The sequence below is a fragment of the Protopterus annectens genome, chromosome 5.part0, assembly GCF_019279795.1.
Source record: "Protopterus annectens isolate FY-2018-M chromosome 5.part0, PAN1.0, whole genome shotgun sequence".
Lineage (NCBI taxonomy): Eukaryota > Metazoa > Chordata > Ceratodontiformes > Protopteridae > Protopterus > Protopterus annectens.
Genome location: NC_056735.1, coordinates 974,399,364 through 974,423,781, shown reverse-complemented (window position 1 = coordinate 974,423,781; position 24,418 = coordinate 974,399,364). Strand labels below are relative to the sequence as shown.

The 24,418-nt window shown below is 41.7% G+C and overlaps 1 protein-coding gene across 2 annotated transcripts in view; it reads right to left on the bottom strand.

The window, feature by feature from the left end:
* The window catches only part of LOC122802910 (nectin-1-like), a 2,017,182-nt gene that overhangs the window by 892,019 nt on the left and 1,100,745 nt on the right, over positions 1-24,418 (bottom strand). For both annotated transcript variants that reach the window (XM_044072733.1, XM_044072732.1), the window contains exons 6-7: positions 15,811-15,892; positions 15,669-15,696 (exon numbers count right to left, since the gene is read on the bottom strand). In XM_044072733.1, the coding sequence (XP_043928668.1) occupies positions 15,669-15,696; positions 15,811-15,892 (110 nt within the window). The remainder of the gene's footprint in view (positions 1-15,668; positions 15,697-15,810; positions 15,893-24,418) is intronic.

Sequence of the window (24,418 nt, the reverse complement as noted above, 5' to 3'; positions counted from 1 at the left end):
AGAGAGGGACAGAGGGAAGGTTGGAAAATGAGTTTATGAGCATAGGTGAGCTGAGTGTAGGAGAGGTAGTTAGGAAGTTCAAGCCAGTTTAGTTTGTGAAGAGAATCACAGTGAAGGGTTGAGGATTTGCTGCTAGTAGCGAATCTGGCTATTTTATTGTAACAAGAGGACAATTTGGATTTGAGTGATGACTGTAGGTTTGTTAGAAGAGGGGCTCCATAGAGAAGGGAGGGTAAGAGAAAGGAAGTAGAAAGAGTAAGTTTAGTAGTTGAGGTGAGGAACCGATTGTGTTTAGTTTTAGCAGCATTGAGTGCTAGATGGTTGTCTTTCATCCAGAGTTCTGTGGTAGAGAAAGCATCCTGAGTTAGTTTTAGGAGAGTTGGAATAGATGGGGCAGCACAGATGATTGTGGAATCATCTGCATATTGGATAATGTTAGCATGAGGGATAGAGCGGTAAAAGTCATTAATGAAAATGTTGAATAGTAGAGGGCCCAGTATTGAACCTTGTGGGACACCTGTGGGGGTGGCAAGAAAAGAGGAGGTGGCCTTTTTCCATATGACAGCTTGTTCCCTGTTTGAGAGATAGCTGGTGAACCATTTGAGGGAAGAGGGGGAAAGGTTTAGGTTGGTTAGTTTAGTAAGAAGTAGGTTATGAGAGATAGTGTTGAAGGCCTTAGAGAGATTGAGAAGGATGGTAGATACAGTGAGGCCTGAATCTCTAGCTTTATTCACAGTTTCAAGGAAGGAAAGGAGGGCAGTCATAGTGCTATGATGGGGTCTGAAGCCATGTTGGGTGGGGGTTAATAGGTTATTGTCTAAGAGATGGGGGAGGAGTTGGAGGTGGATACATTTCTCTAGGATCTTAGAGATGGGAGAGAGAATAGCAATGGGACGGAAATTGGAAATGTTAGTATTATTTCCACCTTTGTGTAGGGGAATGATGTAGGCTTTTTTCCAGATTTCAGGAACAAGACCTTCCTGGACAGAGCGGTTGATTAGGATGCTGATAGGGAGGGCAATGGCATCAGCAGCTATACTGAGGAAAAATGAGGGAATGTTATCAGGGGCATTGGTGCATGGTTTTAGCTTCTGCAGGAGTTTTCTTATAGTAGAAGTGGGTATAGGTTTAATGATAAATGGTGGGGGTTGAGAGTGTGAGGAATGGGAGAAAGGATTTGGGAGGGGGGATGAGAGAGGAGAAGTGGAGGTAGGAGGCAGATTGTTATTTGAAAAAGTAGAGGTCAGTTTGGAAAAAGAGTCAATGAAAAAAGAATTGAATTGGGTAGCAAGATCTGAGTCTTGTACATTTGGGGAGGGGTTAGGGTTTTCTGTGGTACCAGGTTTTAAGAGGGTAGCTATACCTCTCCAGACTTTTTGTGGGTTATTGGTATGGTTGCCTTGAAGTTGAACAAAGTAGTTTCGACGGTCTGCTGAGATAAGCTTTTTAACTGAGTTGCGAAGAGTTTTGTATACATTAAGGTTAGATGTAGATTTGTTCTTCTGGAATTGTGTCCAGGCTTTATCTCTAAGTCGCATGGTGGCAAGAGTACTTTTAGTAATCCAGGGGGTGGTTTTCTTTTTTATTCTTTTGGTTATTAATGGAGCATGAATATCTAGGAGATGTAGGAAGGTTGTATTAAAGTGAGTTATTGCATTTGCAAGTGGTAGAGTTTTTAAGGGATACCAGTTAAGTGATTTAAGTGTGGCAGAGAAAGCCTCAGGGTTAAAGTTTTTATGACATCGGGTAGTTAAGTAAGTATGAGAGGCTAGCAAGGGAGAGGGAGAACGTCTTGTAAAGATGGGAAGGTGGTCACTGAGGGAGTCAGGGAGTGTTCCACTGTCGGGATAGTTGTGGGGGTGGGATACTAAAATCCAGTCTAAAATGCTGCCACTAGTGAAGTCTTTTGTTGGTCTAGTTATAGAGTTGATGAGTTGGGAGTAGTTGTATAGGTTGATGCCGAGGGGGTGAGTAGGGGACTGAATGGAAGACCAATTAATATTGGTGTCTCCCATGATTATAGTTTCATTACAGACGTTAGTTGATAGCCAGGAGAGAAATTCTTCGAGTATTGGGACATTGTCTCCGAGGGGAATATAGAGAGAGGCTATATATATAGATTTATGTTTATTTAGCTGAAGGTGAGCTAGAATTACTTCTGCATTAGAGAACCTTGGTATGGTTTTATTGTAAGGTGTTATAGATAGGGAGGAGGAGTACATTAGTGCCACACCACCACCCTTTTTTTTGGTTCTGTCTGCTCTCATGATGGAGTAGTTGGGTGGTAATATCTCTTCATTCTTTACATTTGGTTTTAGCCAGGTTTCAGATATAGCTAGGATATCTGGTTTGTTATGGAGTAGCCAGGCATGGAGATTTGGAATTTTGTTAGCTAAACTTTGTGCATTAAGAGCTGCAAGTAGGATGGATTTATTGCTAGAGGAGGAGGGGGGGTGGGCCTGGGTTAGGGTGTATATCACCAGATAAAAGTGTTGAATTTAGAAGTTGAGTTAAGTAGAGGAGGTATTTGGGTTGTTTGGATAGAGAGGAATAAATAGATGTACTAGTGGGAGGTGTGGAGGGTAGAGTAGTTGATGAGGTTTTCAGAGGGGAGAGTATTTTGAAATGAAGACATAGTTTATTGTTGAAGGGATACAGTTCAGGGGAGATTGAGCTGAAACACTTGGATTGTGAAGAGTGGAGGGGGCAGATAGTTTGTGAGAGAGGTGAGTAGGTGATTGGATGAGGTTGGGTAAGACAGTAGATATAGGTAAGGTTCAGGAGTAGTAGTAGTTGAATTGGGAAAGATGAATATTTACTAGGCATGTTGAGGTATAGATAAGCAATGCAGAGGTAAAGAGTAAGGAGGAGAGAGGGATATGAAGTGGTGGTTGTATGAAAGTGGGAGGGGAAATATGAAGAGGAAGGGGTGGAGTTCTGAGGTTGTAGAGGAAGTGGGAGTGGTCAGGTGGTATAAATGTAGATGCACTGGGGGTGGGTGAGATTTGGGGGTAGGGGTAGGGGAGCGGAGTGAGCCCGCAGGGCGAACGGAGCAGGTAGAAACAAGGAATAGAAGTTAGAGAGGAAAAACTATCAGCAAAGCAGGTAGCTACAGGTTAGAAAGGTAGGATCTGTGTGGATCTGTGTGGATCTGTATCTGCCTCTTTGTGGCCTGTCTGACACTGGAAAGGACCAATTTTTGGAAGGCCAGTTCTTGCTAAATCTGGGTGGCTGTACCTGTAAAAAATCCTTAACTGTCTGCATGGATTTCACTTTATCCTCCATTTTTTTAACATCTCTTCTGCTTTAGCACCAAAGTATCATGCTGTAATGGAGCATCTAATAATTTTGCTTTAACATGATCAGGCAGAGTCTGTTCCTTTAACCAAGCATGCCATCTAATAACAGAACCTGTAACAGCGGCCCTGCAAGAGGCCTCTAGTGAATCATAACCACATTGCAAAGTATTCTTTCCCACTTGTTCAGCTGCATGCAATAAATCCTACATTTCCTTGTTCTCTGAACATTCAGAATTTGTCATCATTTTATGTTTAAGCAGTGACATTAAGTATTGCTGATATTTAAGCCAAGGTAGCAGAAGTGTAAACTTTTTTCCCCCATCTGTCCAGTGCCCTAGAATCCCTATCAGAGGGGACAGGGTTTTTTGCAGTGGAAGCTTTGACCCCTTTGGGACCCTGAGAAATAGTTTCTGGGTCAGCAGCAGGGTTTTTATAAAGGAATTTATGAGAATCTGGGACCCTGTAGTATCTGTCAGGCTTAGCAGGTGCAGGGGGTAAAGAGTCAGGGGACAGACTGGACTCTGAAAATACATCATCTACAATGTCTAGAACAGGTGGAATAGCAAGGAGTCTGTGCTGAGGTAACAGCAGAAAGTCTCGGAGCCTTTTCTTAGATTCAGAGTAATCTTGGCTCTCCCAGTGGAAATGCTCCCTCATGGTATGCAGGGTTTCCCCAAAAGAATAATCCTCAGGAGAGGCTGAAGGAATGGATTTTTCAGCATCAGAATCCTCATAGGGAGGAACAGAATAATCCTGTTCAGAAGAGGAATCAGAGGAAATAGAAACCTGATCAGAAGAATCATATTCTGTCTCTAGCCTAGGCCTCTTATCAGGAGGGGGATGGGAACCCCTGATCAAAGTAATTAGATCTTCGGCCATTTTAAGCATCTGTTTTTTAGGCATGGAAGCTTGAGTAGGAGAATGCTGTACTTGTTTCTTTGTCTTTAGAGCTGCTTTAGTCTTTCCGGACCCATCTGAGGGAATGATTTCCGAGTGTCCAATATCTTGAGTATCCAGAGGCCCAGTCGGCTCCACGTGGGAGTCGGAAGCGGCCTGTGACTCTGAGGTAGCGTGCGCCAGGGGCTGCGAAAGCACCTCACTGAGAATCGGCAATCCAGCGACTGGCCTAACGGAGGCCTCGTCGTCGGTTTTGGACCTCAGATGCTTATCCTTTTCCTTGTCCTTGCGTTTTTTGTAAACTCCGGTCGTCGGCTGTTCTGATGGCATTATATAATTAAATCTTTGGCCACAGTAATGAAATGCAAAATCAAACCGACGCTTAATAGTGCGTTGGTTAAATCTAGCACAAAACCGACAGCTAGCAACGTTGTGGTCAGGGCCTAGGCAAGGAATACAGTAAGAGTGAAAATCCTTATGAGGTATTTGCTTCCCACAAGAAATACAATTGTTACCTTTTTCTGACATTGGTCTGGAGCAAGAAAAAAGGTTCCCCAATGGGGTACTTAGCTTTAATGAAGACTTCGGTTCTGAAATTCGGATTTGAAAATCTCAGGAGTCAGATGACCGGCACTTGCGAACTGCTTTTGCTTCGGGCACCGCGTAGCAAGAAAGACTGGAGAAAATGGCGTTGGCTGCATCTTTTATACCCCTGGCGCACTGACGTCAGGGAGGAGGTGACAGCAACCGACTCCAGACCAAGACTTTGGAATTTGGGCCGACTGAGGGAAGCCTGCCAGCAGGATAACCCAAGAGTAACGACTGCAACAGTGAAACACGATGAACATCATCCCTATCCTTGAACATATACTCTCCTGGATAAACACCTCCATCCCCTATGAAGCTATCATTCTTGGAGATGATAATATAGACTGGAACTCCCTTATTGGTCACTCACCCCAACATTTCATACACCTGTATGGATTATCACAACTGATCACTACCCCTACCCACTACAATAAAAACGCTACTGGTTTACAATGACTAGATCCTGACCAAGTCTCCTAACAACTATTGTAACCCTTCTACCTTCCCTGACTCTATTAGTGACCATTCTCCCATCTCTGTCTTAAGGCACTCTCCTCATCTCTCTAAGCCCCATCTCTACAGAGATTGTAGGAAACTGACTAACTTTTCCCCTGAAACCTTTAACTATAGACTCTCTGCCATCAACTGGTCTTTCCTAAAAACTCTCCTGCTCATTGATGCTGTTAATAAATTCAACCACATTGTCCTTGATGTCCTTAACTCTCTTGCCCCAACTCGCAAAATAAGAACCAAATCTAATTTTGCACCCTGGCTCTCCAAAGCTACTCATGCTTTGATGCATGAAAGAGATGCTCTATGGAAAAAATGGCAAACCACAAAAACTCCCACGTTTCTCCAAGGTTATAAGTAACTCAGAAATCATGTAAAAAATGTATTATTTTGAAAAACGCCAATATTTCACTAAATTTCAAAGCACTCACCCAAATGACCCCCAAGAATTCTGGAGTTCTATCAGCTCCCTGCTCCATACTGGTTCTCCTACCATCCCTAACCCTTTCCCCTATCACTCTCCCTCTGAAACTGCAGACTTACTCAACAAACACTTCATAGACAGCATCTCTAAACTCCTACCCTCTGGTAACTCTGCTCATCCCAAATCTTCTGTGTCACCCTCACCTCCCCCTAAACCTCTACGCTCATCTGCCTCTTAGACTTTTACCTTGCTACCTGTTTCTACTAAATATATCAAATCCCTGCTTCTTGAACTAAAACCATGCTCTCCCTCCACTGATAAACTCCCCGCTCAGTTTCTGAAAATTGCTGCTGACTCTATTGCATATCCTGTATCTAGCTTAATCAACTGCTCCATTCAGGAATCCAGCATACCAGAAATATGGAAATCCTTCTATACCACTCCTCTGCACAAAGGTGGCAACTCTGTTGAACCCTCTAACTATAGACCAATTGCTATTCTCTCACCGCTCTTTAAGATCCTTGAAAATGGTATACATACTCAACTACTGTCCTATCTCATTCACAAAAATCTCCTCACCCACTTGCAACATGGTTTCCACCCTAAACACAGTACCTCGATTGCCTTACTATCCTTTACTCAAAAGGTTGAAAAAGCTAGGGACAACAACCTCCTCATCTCCTGTCTATTTCTTGATCTCTCTGAAGCCTTCAACAATGTTTCATCTCATCCTTCTTAACAAACTCTCATACCCAAACCTCTCTCCTTCTACTCTTGGCTGGTTCCAATCCTACCTTACTGGCAGAAAACAAGCTGTTAGATGGCAGCAGGCTTTCTCACCCTTCCTTGCTGTTCAAATAGGAGTACCCCAAGGCTCCATACTTGGACTGCTCCTGTTCAACATTTTTACCAGCAACCTACATTCATCCTGCAGTCTCTTATCTGTAATACAATACGCAGATGACTTTACTCTCTTATCTATCTCCAATACTATCTCTGAACTACACACACTGACACAGGATTCCTTTAACTCTGTTGAAAAATGGCTCAGAAACAATCAACTAGTTCTTAACCCTAAGAAAAATCAACTCCTCTTCCTACCTCAGACACTCTCTCACCTTAAATCCAACTTTTCTCTTTCCTTGGTAGATGGCAACACTATCTCCCCTGCCTCACACACCAAACTCTTTGGGGTAATAATTGATGAACGACTAATATTTGACTTGTACATACAACAGGCCATTAAAAAACCCACCAGAAACTGGGACTACTTTATAGGAACAAAACATTCCTTACTACTGCCACTAAATGCACTCTTGCATAGGCATTTCTCTTACCCAGTCTTCTATATGCTTCCTCCATCCTTACCAATATCCAAACTACCTCAATGCAGAAACTGGAACAAACAAACAACAAAACTGCCAGATTTATTCTAAACCAGCCACTCTCTTCACATCACTGCCTCTCACTAAACAAACTTCAGTAGCTGGAATTTCTGCATCTTCTCCTACAATTGCAACTCCACACTGCCTTTTTCATACTCAATAACTCCTCTGCCTGCCCTGCTCTCGGCTCCCATGTTACTCCCTACTCTCCCGCCGGCCTCTCCGGAGTGCTGATCAGCATATTCTCCCAATTTATAAACCCAAAAGGAATACTGGCAAACTACTTTACAAACACTCTGTCTCGCTAATTTGGAACAAACTCCCTCTCCATATTAGATCCAACCTTTCATTTCCCTGTTTTAAAAAGGAGCTTAAATTCCACCCACTAAACTTGAAATTATACCATTGCCTTGATCACACGTAGTCTTAGTCTGTCCCACTGTACAACCTGTTGCATCTCCTAACTTTCTTTCTCTGTTAACTTCTGCTTAAACTAACCTCCTAAACCCTCAGCTCTACTAATATAGTCCCCTCCCATTCTCCACACTATTTATCTTTCCCCCCACTTCCTATCAATGTCTATACATTGCCCTTCTTTTGAACAATTATCTTTTTGTTTTTACTCTTCTATGTAGTAAATTTTAGTCCACTGCTATCACTGCAACCCTTACTGTTCATAATTTTTTTCTTTTGTTTTTCTCTTTGTAATTAATTTCATATTTGCAATGTTGTTTTTAATAGTTTTTGTCCTGTACGTTTATCACTGCTTATGTTTGCTAGGGCTCTTTCCTCTTGGGTCTCCATTGAAAAAGGGGTTGCTTACTATCAATGCAATGCAAATAGTTAATAACCTTTTCTTTTTTATAATTATTTTGTACTGTGATTGTTATTTAACTGCGGTGGTGGTGCTGCGGTAGCGTTGTCGACTCACAGCAAGACGTTGTCCTGTTTGATTCTCAGCTAAAGCGTCTTCTATGTGGAGACATGCATGAATGGGCGTACCTTCGTTGAAGGTTGCACGTCAGGGCTGGCAACTCGGTACGTAAAAATCTGCTGCCAATCATTAGCGGACCGGAGTTCCGCTGTGGCGACCCCTAACCAGGAAAAGCCGAAAGATATAACATTGTTATTTAATATTTGTATATCATCACTTTATTTTTACTTATGTTTTCTGGGGCTTTTCCCCTTGGGTCTCCACTGAAAACAGGTTTGTTTGCAAACTCAATTGGACTAATCCGGTTAAGAAATGTGAAATAAATAAATAAATAATACAAAGTGGTATGTTTTTATGTTTTTTATGTGGTCTGATGAAATGCTATAAAGGAATGAAAGTTATTACCGAATAAACATTGTTGTACTGCATACTGAACATTGTTTTACTGGAGCTGTTTTATTTGAGCCATGCTGCCAAATCCTTATTTTCTGAGCAGTGACACATAGGTAATGGGCATCAGAATAATGTAGTTTATGGCCACATTTTTTGCACTTCTTAAAGCCTTTCCCAAACATCATAGAATAACAGCAAATAACAAGAAAAAAAAATAAAAAAAATAAAGCAAAACAGCAGGACTTGAAGACGGCTGTAGAATCCAGTATAAAAATCTTAATTCAACACAAGCACTTTCGTGGGTAACTCAACTTCTTCAGATGTCTAATACATTTTAAAAATGGCTGGCATGTACCTTGTAGAATGTTACTTTAAAGTGAAAGTGCTTGTTCACACTAGATCAATGAATTGGTTGGTTTTAATCATGTGTCTTAAGAGGATATTTAAGCCAAGAGCTGTTTTTAAAATGTATTAGACATCTGAAGAAATGGGGTTACCCATGAAAGCGCTTGCGTCGAATAAAGATTTTTATACTGGATTATACAGCCGTCTCCAAGTCCCGGTGTTTTGTTTTTTATTCTGGATCTGTTTTGTGCAGGACAATTGAGTTCTAAAGCGTTGGTGGCAGTCTTGTGTTTTTGCTAAGAAAAAAAGAAAGTTTTTTTTTTTTTTAGGGCAAGGAGGAAGAAAAAGGAGAAGGATAAACAAGTACCAGCAATGGTACTGAAGAATACATCAGTGTGTAAAAAGGAAAGTTTGTCAGAAAAGAAGGCTTTAAAGTCTAAGGAAAAATACCAACAATGTCATAAGAGAAATACACTGTGTATGTAGTTATAGAGAAAATCTGAAAGAAATTATCGAAAAAAGGTCTTACCTCTTAAATATGCTCCAGAGCAAAGTTGACCACATCTATAGACAACAGCAGCAAACGAGATTTGAGGTATGTTAGAGGTTGGTGCATTATAGGTAGAGAGGAGCTTGAGAGTTTCAGTTGGCCACAAGCTATAATAATAGCCGAGTCGGATCAGAGGTTCAGATCTGAACCCAGTGGTTGAGGAATGAATGAAAATTAACAACATCAGATTGTATGTGATGTACTTAACCATAACACTGGACCCTTTTCATAACAATTGGAAGACTACGACTATTGGAGCAGAAGCCACTTATCAAAACTGATACAGCCATCTGCAGTGATCTTAGCCTTGAACTCCTGAACTATGACCTTCCAGTAATGCCCTGCACCCATATTAGCCTTAGTTTGAGTTTTCCAGCTACTACAATACATATATATATATATATATATATATATATCCTAAGGAAAAGCTAGAAAGAAGTCATAATTTGCAAGGTAGATTGAGCGAGGGATGTCATATCAAACAGACTAGAGTGAAAAGGATCCAGCATTTAAGTACACAACTTTCATATCTTATTTCATCTATCTGCCTTATCTAACTGTTGGGACAGAATCCCAAGCTACCTTATTCCTTAGGTGGCATCATGACAGGATATATTTCAGAAGAGAAGCTCAAAAGAAAGCACTGGATCTGGATATTACATCTAATTTATGCTTGGCAAATTTATGTAAGGTGGACTATTTAGTCACGGCACCAATTTCCTCCACTGCATAACTTCTGAAAAAGGCAGTGGAGGTAGCTTCCAGTCTAGTCAAATGAGCTTTTGGTTTGGAAAGAAGAGGCTTCTTATTACTTGTGTAGATGAAGGTCATACAATCGGAGAAACATTTTGATACAGCCTGTTTAAAAATCTTCCTTATGAATTTGTTTTGGGTGAAAGAAATTAATTGCAGATCTTTTCAAAATGATTTGGTTCTATACAAGTAGAATTGCAACAGTGAACATCCGATGTATATAGGAGATAGTCTGCTCTGTTCAAATAATTTGAAAGAACATGGGTAAATGAACTGGCTGATACAAGTTAAATTCTGGAGCTACTTTAGAAACAATGGAAGGATTAGCCCTCAAAGAACCTCTAACTTTATGGTAAATTGGGTAATGGACAGTAGAGGACAAGGCACATAATTTCAAAGTTCTCCAGGCAGAAGTAATAGCAGCTAGGAAAAAAGTTTTCCAATTCAGAAATTTTAGGTCTGCTGAAGAGGCTAGCTAAAAGGGTGATTTTGTTAAAGCCTTTAAAACAAAGTTTGAGTCCCTTGGACGAGTTGGATCCTTGATCAGATAACATAATAATAAGATGATCAGAGGGATGTCTGGATCTGTGTGTTTATATAGTAACAAAATATTTTAAATTTAGTAAATAAGAGTGTGATATTCATATGTTACAATTTTAACTAGTTTTATGTAACCCATTTTAGGTGACGTAAAACTGAATTCTTAGAGTTGACTGGTTAAATGAATGTTTTAAAAAAAGAATTGTGGATGTAATTAGATTCTGAAGAAGTCTCAAGTGGATGAAAGCACTACATCTTGTTTTTAAAATAAAACATAAAAGTACACCAGTGGTCATTGGCGGTAGTCAGCTGAGTCACTGCAAAGGAACTTGCAAATGAAGGGAACCGGAGAAAAAAATGCATAGTAAACTGGCAAGCTGTAAAGTAAATGGTGCATTTGGTCTTGTACAGGGAAGAAGATCCTAGCATGGCCTGCCTCAGTCACTGAAAATCTGTTTAGCTAATAAAGGATGGAGGGAACACTTACAAGGCACCAGAAAAGATCTGCTGAGCTTATCTCCTTAGTAGATGACTCATCCCAGAATTTATGTTGCCAGTTGTCACTGGAAAGTGATGCAAATCCATTGCCCACTAACTTACTCTCATAGCCTCTCTGCAAAGAGGGTAGTACTTGGCTTTTCCCCAGTTGTTGATGTACTAAAACATTGCCATGTTGTCTGTTTGGATGAAAATCACACCATGGGGAAGTCCTGGAATTCCTGCAATGCTAAGAGCACACTCTAACTTCTAGGATACTGATGTGAAGACTGGCCTCCTTTTGTGTCCAAATACCTTGGACCATCCTATCCTTGAAAATGTCTCCCACACCTGAACGGAGGTGTCTTTGGTAACTACTGTTGCTGCTGGTGGGGGTAACACAAAGGATCTGTCTAGGACAAGATATGGAGAATTCAGCCACCACTTCAAGTGGGTTCTGCATGTTGGTATTAACTGGATTTCAAGTGAAAGGGGTGTGACAAGTGATACCACTGAACTGATAGTAATCAATGGTGGACCCTCATGGGAATATAAGCATATAAGACCCTTGCCAGGGAAGCTGCCATAAGTCCTAGGGCCTTTACAATCATTGCTGCTGTGCTGGAGGGGTTTGTTGCTGAAGAAGTAGAAACACAGTCTTTCTGATGGCTAACATCTTTTCACAGGGGAAGGCTTACTAGATTTCTTTGTATCTAGAAAGCACCTGAAAATTTTGATATGATTTGGCTGCAGGCGTCATTTCTGTAGATTGACAAAGACACCTATGGCTAAGCAGAGCCACAAAAAAATAATTCCTAGCTGACTGTAAGGACTCCACATTTGTTACATTGATGATCCATTCTCCTAGATATGAAACAACCTATATTCCTTTTAAATGCAGATGGGTTGCAAACACTGCCATGCACTTGGTGAAGACCTGGGGACTGTGTTGAGACCAAAGGGCAAGACTCTAAATTGATAATAGCCTGCTTCTAGTCAGAGGCAAGGGTGCCTCCTGGATTCTTTTGCAATCTTTATGTGGAGGTAAACATCCTGGAGGTCTACTGAGCTTATCCAATTGTACTCCCTTAGATATGGTAGGGTTGCTTGCACTGTAACCATCCTGAATGGGAGTTTTTCTGACATATTGGTTTTAAGCCACATAGGTCCAGGACTGGCCTGAGGTTCTTGTTTTTCTTGAGTGCTAAAAAGAATCTGGAACAATTTTATGATACACTCTGGTCTAGTGGGACCTCCTGGGTGGCTGTTTTTTGAAGGACAACCACTTCCTTTTTGTCATTTTGTACTAGTGGGAGATATGGTGGTGTCCGAGATTGATGAGAAGGGAAAGGTAAAAAGAACTGTATAGCTTCTGGATATTATCTCTATTCACTAACTTGTCTTCTGTGATGGCAAAACACTAATCTGAGTAGACAGAAAGATGCCCTTAATTGTCTCCAGAGGAAGACAGCCAGGGAAGTCTTCAGGGCCCTCTGGCTCTGCTTTTCAGAGCAGGGACTGGGAAAATCCTGAGTCTGTGGACAGCCCTGACCACTCAATTACCATCCATCGAATCCTCTGCCACTGATGCCTCTGTTCAAGGGGAAATTAAATGTTTAATGTTGGAGGCTTTCTAAACCTCAGAGATTTGGTGTCTTTGATTCCTGTTGAAAGGTCAAAGAGGTCTCTCAAATCGAAATACAATAGCAGACAATGTCTTAGCTTCCTGTTCACACCTCAACAACTTCTCTTTCACCGTAGGGCCAGAGAGATGCCATCAAAGGGAGCATTGGTGAATGGCCCCTTGAAATCATTCACAAAATCGCATGGAGATTCAGATGTGGAGACGTATGGTCACAACAGTACCTACAACTGTAACCGCTCCACTGGCAGTGCTGTAGAGAAATTGCATGGAGAGGTTTGTAACATTTAACACTGTCCCCACAGTGGTCTCAAGTTGCTGCAGAGAATCTTGTGAAGGAAGCTTTTGAAAAGTATCCATGGCCTGATAAGATAGGTCTCTTTGGAAGTGATTCATATGCATCAGGTAGTTCAATGCCATCAGAGCAAAAATACCATAGGTGTATGCTCACTTACACATTCTGTCTATTGTTCTAGATCTGTTAGGTGGATGTACAGATAAAGTTTCATTTGTAAGCTCCTTCTTAGTGGCTAATGCTGCAATGATCATACAACCCTGGCCTTTTGACCAGAATTGCCTATTTTTAGGTGCTGACAATATCATATCTTATCTTATTAGGCTTGCAGGGCATAGCTCCTGTACAGTCAGGTTATTGCCATGCCCTATGACCGACCAGATCCATAAGACTGTCTGCAGGATGGGCCATACATGAGAGAGGGGGCAGAATCACAGGCATCAAAGAATACCTTACTAATCTTGAGTGGATAGTTCAGTGGGCCAGGATGCCCTCTTATCACTAGTGCAAGGATTTCACAAAGTAAGATGTCTTTTGGAGGGGATTGTGGGGAAACCTTTCGATCCTCCATGTCCACATCTGATGTGTAGGACTCTGATGGGTTGTCCGCATGTCTCCATTTAGATGTTCTCTTCCTTTTGACCTTTAATTGTGGTTGAATGGAGCCCCCAGAAAAGTCAGTTAGCATTGTAGCTGTTTCTTTGTGGACATCAGTTCTGCTCTGTGCATGGGAACCACGATGAGACATCTGAGACAAAGAGAATAGCAAACCTTGTGTTGGAGCTGGTGGAAATGGATGTTCTGTAGACCTTTTCAGTGGAAATGTTATCATGCTCTTCATGACTTTGAATGCCAATGAGGGCTCCAGTAGTATATGAAAGTCAGATTCCTGGACCAATCCACACCACTGCCAAAGCTGAGAACGAATGCACCAAAGGTTAAATCCTCTACACCAAGGAAACAGATGGCTCAAGGCTGGAGAATGTCACCAACAGCTCAAAGGCTGACAACTCTGATACCAAGAACAGCTCCCTGTGAGTTGGAGTCAAACACGGCAATGAAGATCCAACCATGAGCAGTCAGTTCCAGGACTTGTTCAGCCCTGAAGGTCAGTGGGCTCAAGTGTGTTGGACATTAGGAGGTCTCAGACAAAGGAGTATAGGTTATTGTCAAGGATATAGGATCTGAGAACAAATTAACTACCAAACCACTGTCATACAGACAGGACCCAGAGAAGGAGCTAATCCACTAAAACAGGTGAGGCTAGGCCAATCAGATCTACATTGGATGCAGAAGGGAATGGGAAGAAAGATCCTCCTCATAGGTTAACAATCTGTTTCAGAAGTGCTTTTGAATAATATAAATGACCTGATCTGACTGACAAAGCAGATGGAGGTGTTAATGGAATGACCCTGTACAGTTCCCTTTCTGACAAAAGTCTGTGTGGTATCCTAGAAGGTGACTTGCTGTGAATAAAATGGCCTCCAATGGAGACTTATTTGCTGCAGCTGAAATGGGCAATGGTAAAGAGTCCTTTTCTGGGCAAGGGAACTTCAGATATGAAGGGGGACAGGTTTCTCTGCTTATGTTTCCTTGTCTCCTTATCTCACACCATTTCTGTTTCTTTCTCCCTGTCCTTATCTTTTCTTTTATTACCCTTTTGTGATGCCTATGTACCTGGAGTAAAAAGACCCTTAATTATAAGTTTATTATGTCTGCTGGCAAGAGGTCTGGATCGGATACCTGGCAAATGGAATACCCTGCATCAAAATGGTCTGGACTTAAATGCATCATACAGCAGTCCTAAGGGTCTTTGGGTGGGATTTTATTCCTAAACTTGGAACTTTTATCCACAGTACAAAGAATAACTACAAGGCAATAGAAACAAACAATTATAGTTATAATAATAAGGCTGAAAGTTAAAGGTGAAGACATATTTTTTTTCCGAGAAGGACCTTAGGCAACCTAAATATTGTGGGAAGACATAGCCAAGGAATTGTAATGGCTAGGTTTGTATAGGCCCTAGGGCCGATAGCCTAGAACCAACCTATGAACTTGGTTGACACAGAGTTTATCAACCATTTCCAGTGGATGCAAACAGGATCTGAGGCTAGAAAGGGCACAGAGCCGTGTAGGAGGGTCAAAGTTCAGGAGCTCGATGCTGGGCGCATTGGCATATGTCTGGATCAGATCCAACAGTTAGCTTAAACCAAAGGTTGGACTGGATGAGCTGAAAAAATAGGAACTGTTTGTTTTCTTTACCATAAAATTCTCTGAGGTGGTTCAGCATTCAAAGTCTATCTGTAGCCTTATATAGATGGTAGCTTAAGAAGAGTGGACAAATGATTCACCCTTCAAAAAGGGGATAAATATGTACAGGTTTATATACTGTGTGTAAGCTATTTGGCACCCAAACCAGTTACTTTGACTTTTGTACAGTTCCAAATGCTATACAAAATAACTTAATAAGGAAATGTAATGTATTAGAAGTACATCATTAATTTTACAAAAAGCCATAAATGGATGCCAATTTGCTTGGTGTTTTCGGATCAGTCAATGTGTGCAGGTATGCAAAATTCCTTACACACAGCAATACAAATTGGTTGCCAAAGGGAAAAAGCATAAATAAAACTTACATTTGACGTGTCCTTGTTCTGCAGCAGACTAAATAAGAAAAAAAGAAGAATTAACATACAAAATGCATTTCTTGCATCAGTGTTTAGACAGGTAACGAAAAAGCTATTAATTTACAGTACTGAAAGATTTTCCTATACTCACTTCCAAATTGATACTGCTACTACTGCAAGTGCTACTATTAGCACTGCTCCCAATATTGAATAAATACGATGGCGATCTGTATCTGAAAAAGAGAAATTACATTTAGCAAGGAATTTTAAATTCTCAACACTATATACCATAATATATATATATATATATATATATATATATATATATATATATATACACACATATGTATATCGAAATAAGACTAGGAAGAAATAAACTTATACTACTGAAAACTTTTGAACTGTTAAAATCAAAAACAAAAAAACAATGAATAGACGCTGAGCCAGAACTGTTATTTGCTGAGCACTTTCGTTCACTTTGTTGATAACAATCGAACTTCATTAGAGCAAAATGTAACGTTTTAGCAGTACTGTGTGAGCTTTAAATAGTGTAACTGGTATAAAAAATGCTTCATTATGATTGGTAGATAGACTATGCTAATGCAGTAGTATTTGGACTAATGAGAGACACTGCTGTAAAACAAAAGGTTTTATCTGCTAACATCCTGCCCCTAGAGGGCATGCCGTAACTTTTTAATTGTACCACTTTAATGCACATTTAATTTTGAGATTCTCGTTGAGCCCTGGTGGGGTATCTGCTTCAAGGAGGAGTTGCCATCTTAATTCCTTCAGCTCCAGTAGTGTGTTGCAATCTCCAAAAAACTGCTGGACCTGTTTTAACACTAGAAAGCTCTCAGACAGAGTGAAGGAACACCTTGCAGCCATCAGGCATAATGACAGTTACAATGCATTAAGCAAACATGCCACGAGCTGCAACGGCTTCACCTGTTTTTAAATTTCTAATGTTAGAACAGGTCCAGCAGTTTTTTGGAGATTGCAAGACACTACTAGAGCTGAAGGAATTAAGAAAGCCTGTTCTGGATTTAGAGAAGAGAGGTAAATGGTAATGTTTGGTGAATGTATGAACTGAGCTCCAATTAGCAGCTTCTAGAATGTCTCTGGTAGGAACTCTTCTGAGGAAAGGCTGCAGAAGTAGATGCAGCCCTGGTGGAATGGGATCTGATCCCCTTGGGGACAGGTTTACCATGGTGCATGTAGCAGAAACGAATACAATGGCTTATCCATTTTGAAATAGTCTGCTTTGAAATAGCCTTTCCCTCTGCCCCTGCAGCAAATGCCACCAGTAATTGCTCAGATTTTCTTAGAGATTTTGTCCTGTTTAAATGGAATCTTCGTTGTCTGTGTACATCCAGTGAATGCAGAATCCGCTCCCCCTTGTTCTGCGGATTTGGGAAAAAAGTTGGCAGATGAATGGTCTGATTAAGAGCCACACTGAATACCACCTTAGGCATAATGTATGGATTGGTCCTGAGGGCCACCCTGTCCGGATAAAAAGTAATAAAAGGCTACACTGCCATGAGAGCCTGTAGTTTTGAAATCCTTCTAGCTGAAGTGACTGCTAAAAGAAAAGCTGTTTTCCAAGAGAGAAATTTTATGTCTGCAGTAGCAGCTGGTTCAAAAGGAGGTAGGGTGAGTTTTTCCAGCACAAAATTGAGGTCCCATGCAGGAGTTGGTGCTCTCCTGGGAGATCTCAAATTTTTGGCCCCTCTGAGGTACTGCTTTAGCAGGGGATGAGAAGAGAGAGGAGGCTTTGTGTTGTAATGAGCCGAAATGGCAGAGGCATGGATTTTTACAGAAGAAAAAGATGCGCCCTTATGAAGCATCTCAGCTAAATATTGCAGAATCTCAGGAATATTGGGCATTGCTGTGTTTATTCCTTGTGCTTGGTTCCAGGCACAGAATCTTTTCCATTTATCAGCATAAGATTTTCTAGTACTAGGCCTTCTAGCCTCCAAAATGACATCCATCACAGGTTTACTGAGAGATGTGACTGGTGAAATTTGTTGATTAGCCATGCTGCAAGATTCAGAGTTTGGAGCTAAGTGTGCAGAATTTGACAGTTCTGCTGAGACAGTGGATAAGGTGTCTGAGGCAGATACCATGGAGGAAGGTGTGACATATTGAGTAGGAGCGGGTACCAGTGTTGGCGAGGCCAGTCTGGAGCAATCAGAATCATTTTCGGTTTTTCCTGTCTGACTTTTAGTAAAACCTTGGAGAGCAGAGGCAGAGGGGGAAAGGCATAGACTGATAGGTTTTTCCAGCAAAAGGATAGGGCATCCAATTTCCAAGCTTTTTTGTGATGAATTCTTGTGCAGAATTTGTCCAACTGATAGTTTTGGGGAGAGGCAAACAGATCTATGAATGGGCTCCCCCATTTTCGTGTCAACATGCTGAAGATTTGTGGATCCAGTTTCCATTCATGTGGGTCCATAAGATTTCTGCTTAGTTCGTCTGCCAGAGTATTTTGCTTTCCTGGCAGGAATTGAGCTTGTAGATGTATTTGGTAAGTCAAGGCTGTGTTCCACAAGGCCATGGTTAGTCTGCAAAGGGGGTAGGAGTGGGTACACCCCTGCTTGTTTATGTACCACATAACTGTGGTGTTGTCCGTCTTTATCAGTAGTTGTCCTGGATGAAGAAAGTCCTTGAAATCTGTCAGAGCATTCTGTACAGCTAGCATTTCTTTCTGGTTGATATGTAGGTGCATTTGATTTGGGCTCCATTCACCCTGAATACATCTCCGTGCCAGATGGTTCCCCCCAAGCATAATCTGATGTGTCTGTAGTCAGGGTTTGGGTGGCAGGGGGTAGAATGAATGACAGTCCCTTGTTTTGGTGACAGGCCTCTGTCCACCATAGGAACTCCTGTTGCAGGCAAGGAATGATAGGAATCATTGTTTCCAGGCTGTGACAATGTTGACTCCATAAGTTTTTTAGGTACCATTGAAGTTTACTCATATACAGTCTTGCATATGGAATTAGTAGAATGCAGGAAGCCATGAACCTCAAGGCCTGCAGAATTTGTCTTGCAGATAGCTGTGTTTTTGTGGCCACTTATTTGAAGTATGTCATCAATTGAATTTGTTTATCTGGTGTGAGGTAAGCCATCTGGGCAGTTGTAGTCAAGCTTGCACCCTGGAATGTAATTATTTGACAAGGTACCAGTTGTGATTTATTTTCATTTGTAGTGTACCCTAGGCGTGTTAGAAGCCTTTTACAAACGCCAGATGCTGTAGAAGAGTGTCCTTGTTTTCTGCCTGAATTAGACAATCGTCCAGATAAGGACAAATTTGAATGTTTCTTTGTCTGCAAAATGCAATTACTGGTGCCAGGCACTTTGTGAAGATGCTGGGTGCAGTAGATAAGCCAAAGAGCAGTGCAGAGAACTGGTAATGCAAATAGCCTGCTTTGAAGCGGAGGTATCTTCTGCAAGATTCCCTGACTGGGATATGCAGGTAACCCTCTTTTAAGCCTAGAGTTGCCAACCAGGCATCCTTGCCCAGCACAGGCAGTAACTGTTGTAGAGTCAGCATCTTGAATTTTGGAATGTCCAGGAAAGTATTTAGAATGGATAAGTCCAGAATTGGATGCCATGATTTGTCTTTTATGGGTTCCAGGAAAAGTCTTGAATAAAAACCTTGTCCTTTTTCCTTTTCTGGTACTGGTTGAATATCCCCCATATCCATGAGGGACATAACTTGTTTCTGGGCCTCTGCCCACTGATTTGGAGGCAGATCTGGCCATCCGTTTGGAATTGGCAACGTGCAAAAATGAAATCTGCATCCCTGGGATACTATATTTAAAACCCACTTGTCCCAGGTAATTAGATGCCAATTTTGTGCATGAAGTGCTAGTTTTGCCCCCCAAAGGGGCTGCCAAAAGATAAGTGCTTGGAAATGCCAGAGGAAAGTAATTGAGATTGTTTACCGTAGGGGGGTGCCTTGCTACTTCCAGATTTGGAGGTGCAGGCACCCCATTGTTTTGTTCTGTAAGTTCCTTGTGACTGAAACCTGGAGACTTTGGAGTGTCTGGGTTTGACCTGAGTGGCTCTGTTGGGTACTGGAAAGGACCAATTCTTAGTAGGCCAGTGCCTACTGAACCTGGGTGGCTGCACTTGTAGGAAATCTTTTACAGTTTGCATAGATTTAGCTTTGTCTTCCATCTTTTTCAAAACTTCTTCTGCCTTATTAGCAAATAGACTGTCCTGTTGTAAAGGAGCATCCAACAATTTTGCTTTAACATGATCAGGCAGATTTTGCTCCTTGAACCAAGCATGCCTTCTTATCACAGATCCAGTTATGGCGGCACTGCAAGAGGCCTCCAAGGAAGGAAGGAATCAAAGCCACATTGCGAAGTATGCTTTCCAACTTGTTCAGCTGAATGCAATACATCTTGTAACTCTATTTTCCACACAGTCAGAAATCAACATCATTTTCTGTTTCAGTAAGCCCATGACATGCTGTTGATATTTAAGCATATGAAATTAGCTGCTAGCTCCCTCTGATTGGGTGGAACACTGGGGAGAATTTTCCCCTTTTTTATGGGAATTTGTAAAGAGGGAATGAAATATCCTCTGGATATGATCCTGTGCACCCAAGAGTCTTTTATGACGATTATCCAGGCTTTTTGGTGCAAGGATAAGTACCCCCGACTACCTCCAGAAAGGGACACTCAGGCAACCATTCCTGGGCTCTGAAAGGATCTGTCTGAGAAGGAATCTTGAGATACTTAGTTCTGAATACCTCCTCTGCCATGTGAGCAACATCTACCATTGTAGTTATCTCCTGCTTTGCCTCGGGGGGGGGGGGGGAATCCCTGTGTAATTCCTGAAAAGGACCTTGAGATTTCTGGAATTCCATCTTCTTCCCACCACACTGATTCCTGCAGAAAGGTCTCTGTGGGGTAGAAAAGATGTTTCCGACAGAAGACAATGTCTTTCATCCTTTTCACTTCAGGAGAGTGTGACTTTAATGGCTGGGCCAAACAAAGAAGATCTATCAAAAGGTGCACTGATGAATGATGCCTTGAAGGGGTCCACAAAATCTCACATCTTCATCCAAGCACTTCTCCTTCTGGTTATGCCTGAACCAGCTTCCCTCAAGGTACCTCAGCTGCATGTAATATAAACCTTATGGATGCATTTGTAATAGATTGTAGGGTGGCCAGTCATGAGGAAAAGGACTTCTGTTCCACTGCAGACATGGATCATGGGGCAGAATTAGAGATTTCCTTTACCAAGTCCCTCTGTAATCTGTTGAAATGTGCCAGGTAGCTCAGTGATCACAAGGCAAATGTCACTGATGCATATACTTGCTTCTCAAACCTGTCCAATGCCCTAGACTCCTTATTAGGGGGTTGGGCAGTGAAGCTTTGTTCAGGCAGCTTCTTTTTGGTGGATGCCACAACAACCATGGCATCTACAGGAATCCCTTTAGTCCGGTCAATCTACAGGAATCCCTTTAGTCTAGTACTGTCTGTCAGCAGGAGTGCTCAAAATTTTGTCTGAGAGTTTAGGGATTGGTTCCCAGGTGTCTGGTTCCTTCCATGCCCATCAGGAGACAAGGTCTATATATATGTGTGTGTGTGTGTGTGTGTGTGTGTGTGTGTGTGTGTGTGTGTGTGTGTGTGTGTGTGTGTGTGTGTGTGTGTGTGTATGTATATATATATATATATATATATATATATATATGTATATATAAATATATTTTTATATATATATATATATATATATATATATATATATATATATATATATATATATATATATATACACACACACACACACACACACACACACACACACACACACACACACACACACACACACACACAATGAAAGGGTCCAAGCTTCAAGGCTCTGACCTCATCAATACTTGTACTGCCACCTACTTAAAATGTGGTATATAACCAAACATGAAGGGACGTGCTCCAAGACATTCACTAAATACCACCTGCTCAATATGTGGTATATATCTAAACATGAAGGGACATGCTCCAAGACATTCACTAAATTGATTTCTACTTCTGTCATACCAGCAGCAGCAATGCACCCCTGAAATGATGGGAAAGTCTTAGTCAGATATCACTATTCAACTTTCAACCTCCAACTGAGTGAAATGCACTTCAGAGCTGTAGGGATCTATTAAGATTCAGACGATATAGCAGCTAAGCCACAGGCTTAACAGCATATCCCACTATCAAGCAAATCAGAATCTTCAAGGGTTTCACACAATGCATTCCTATAATCCTCATCTGTATGAGCCTACACTGCTGGCTTTAATTTCATCAGCTAATTTCCTCCTTCCTCATCTATCTTTGCTTTCTCATCTTATTCATGTCATTTCCTTCCTCAGCATTACCATTTTTAACTTATATTCTTTTACTAAGTTGTACTGTTCTTAAACTGATTTCTTTAACAGTACATTTTTCTAAACGTTTAAAATATGTATTGCAAATGTTAGTTTTTTTTAGTGTGGAACTCCCCCCTCCACAGGCCTCCAATTAAAAGGGGCAATGCCCAATCTGACTTTCCTGGTAATCTAATGCAATCAATCAAACAACAAAAAGAAAAAATGAGTTACGCATCAGTTTGACCTTCATCAATTTTTCATAATAAAAAATCATTATTTGATTGCAGTCTTCATTCATAAACTGCCTGCATATTCAATGAATATGTTCAGGTTATCACTATTCTAAAAGATGGCAGCCTAGAGATGCAATAAAATGGTTCTGTTTATGACTGTGTTAAAAGGTGGCAAACTGCTGGGGCTATTCTGAACCAACCTCTAATTTCTTTGATAGCTCAGCTGGTAGAGCAAGGGAGAGACAGTAAGTTCATACTAGGCTATCTGCCCTAGGGCATTTATAGGTTCATAGGTCCATACTAGGCTATCTGCCCTAGGGCATTTATAAGCCTAGCCAGAGTGTGTTTGGATTTCGCCACCCATTTTAAATTAATTTTGCTATGCCCTTTTTTGAGGTTAGTATACTGTGCCTCTGTCTAACAGTGACACAGAAGTGATACCCGGGGTAAACCTACGATCCCCCATCCACTCATCAAGATTCCTCTTGAAGAGAGTCAATGAGGTACTCTGCCTAACCTGGACTGGGATTTTATTCCAGAGTGAAGGGAGCCTCTGGGTTATGAATCTGTCCCTCCAGCATGTCCTATTTATTTCAGCGCTGAGGTTCAAGTCTCTCAAGCACGTAGCTCGATGGGATTTGGATTTTCTGAGGTGCAGCATGTCCATTAATTCCGGGTTGGACATATCTTTATACGTCAGGCACAGATCGCCTCTGAGCAAGCGGTATGCCACTGAGTAGAGCTGGAGTTTCTTTAACCGGGCAGCATATGGCATCTGTTTGAGCCCTTTAATCCTCTTGGTGAGGTACTTTTGGGGTCTTTCCAGTTGCTGCAGGTGTCTGGTAAGGTACATCCCAAAAGGGGCATTGTACTCAATTATGGGCCTGATGAGGGATGAGTAAAGAGGCACGATGACCTCCCCTGATCTAGATGTGAATCCCTTCATGATTCGGTGGGCTATATAAAATGTTTTTCTAACCACTTTGGCCACGTGGTTGTCAAATGAGAGATTGCTATCAACTTGGGTCCCCAGGTCCCTAATTACTTCTTCCGTACTTAATGGATTACCACTTATGTGGTAATTTGTGGGCACTTTGTTTTTGCCAAAGGGGATGACTATACACTTTTTGGCATTTAGCTTGAGGCCATGGCTCTGGCACCAGTTGTCTGTTTCTATGAGGCCCTTTTGGGGGATGCTTGTGTCAGCTGGAGAGTCAATTATGGCGCCCAGTTTGCAGTCATCTGCGAACTTGGTCAGCCACAGTCCTTCCATGTTGGCCTGTACCTCTGAGAAATATATACCAAACAACAGAGGTCCCAGGACTGAGCCTTGTGGGGCGCCACTTGTAACTGGTTTGGAGTATGACATAGCTCCAGCAATTCTAACCATGTGGGTTCTGTCCTTGAGCCAGTTTGCAACCCATCTAGTGACATAGGGGTTTATATTTAAGCTGGTGAGCTTATCTATAATGCCAGAGTGGGGTATTGTATCAAAGGCTTTTGCGAGGTCCAGGTAGGCTGTGTGGACCACCTTCCCCTCGTCAATGGCCTTGGTGACTGTTTCAAAGAAATTGACCAGGTTTAAGAGGCAGGATCTGCCCTTAAAGTCAAACTGGGTAGGATCCAGTGTCTGTAGGTCCCCAATATCTTTATTTATAAGGTCCATGATGATCCTTTCCATAGCTTTGCAGACCAAGCTAGTCAGGCTTATGGGGCGATAGTTTCCAGGATCCGTTGAGGCACCACCTTTGTGGAGAGGGACCACCGTTGCTGTACGCCACTCTTTGGGTACATATCCTGTAGTAAGGCTGAGATTGAACAGTAGTTTTATGTTTGGGTTAAGCTCTTCTTGGAGTTCATGTAGGACGCAGCCCGGGACACTGTCTGGTCCCATTGATGCTGGGTTTTTTGCTTTGGAGAGGGCGACTTTTACCTGAGCATCTGAGATGTCAGGGGGCAGCACTCTGCTGGGATAGATATTTGCCCTTTTGGTGGGGAGAGGGGTGGAGTCTGCGCTGAACCTGTCAGCTAGGATGTTGGCAATGTCTGTGGGTTCGGTGTATTTTTTGTCATTTTGGACTAATTCTGAGCATATCTGGGAATTCCCACCCAGGTTCCTAACATAACTAAAGAAAGCCTTGTGATTATCCTTAGTGTCC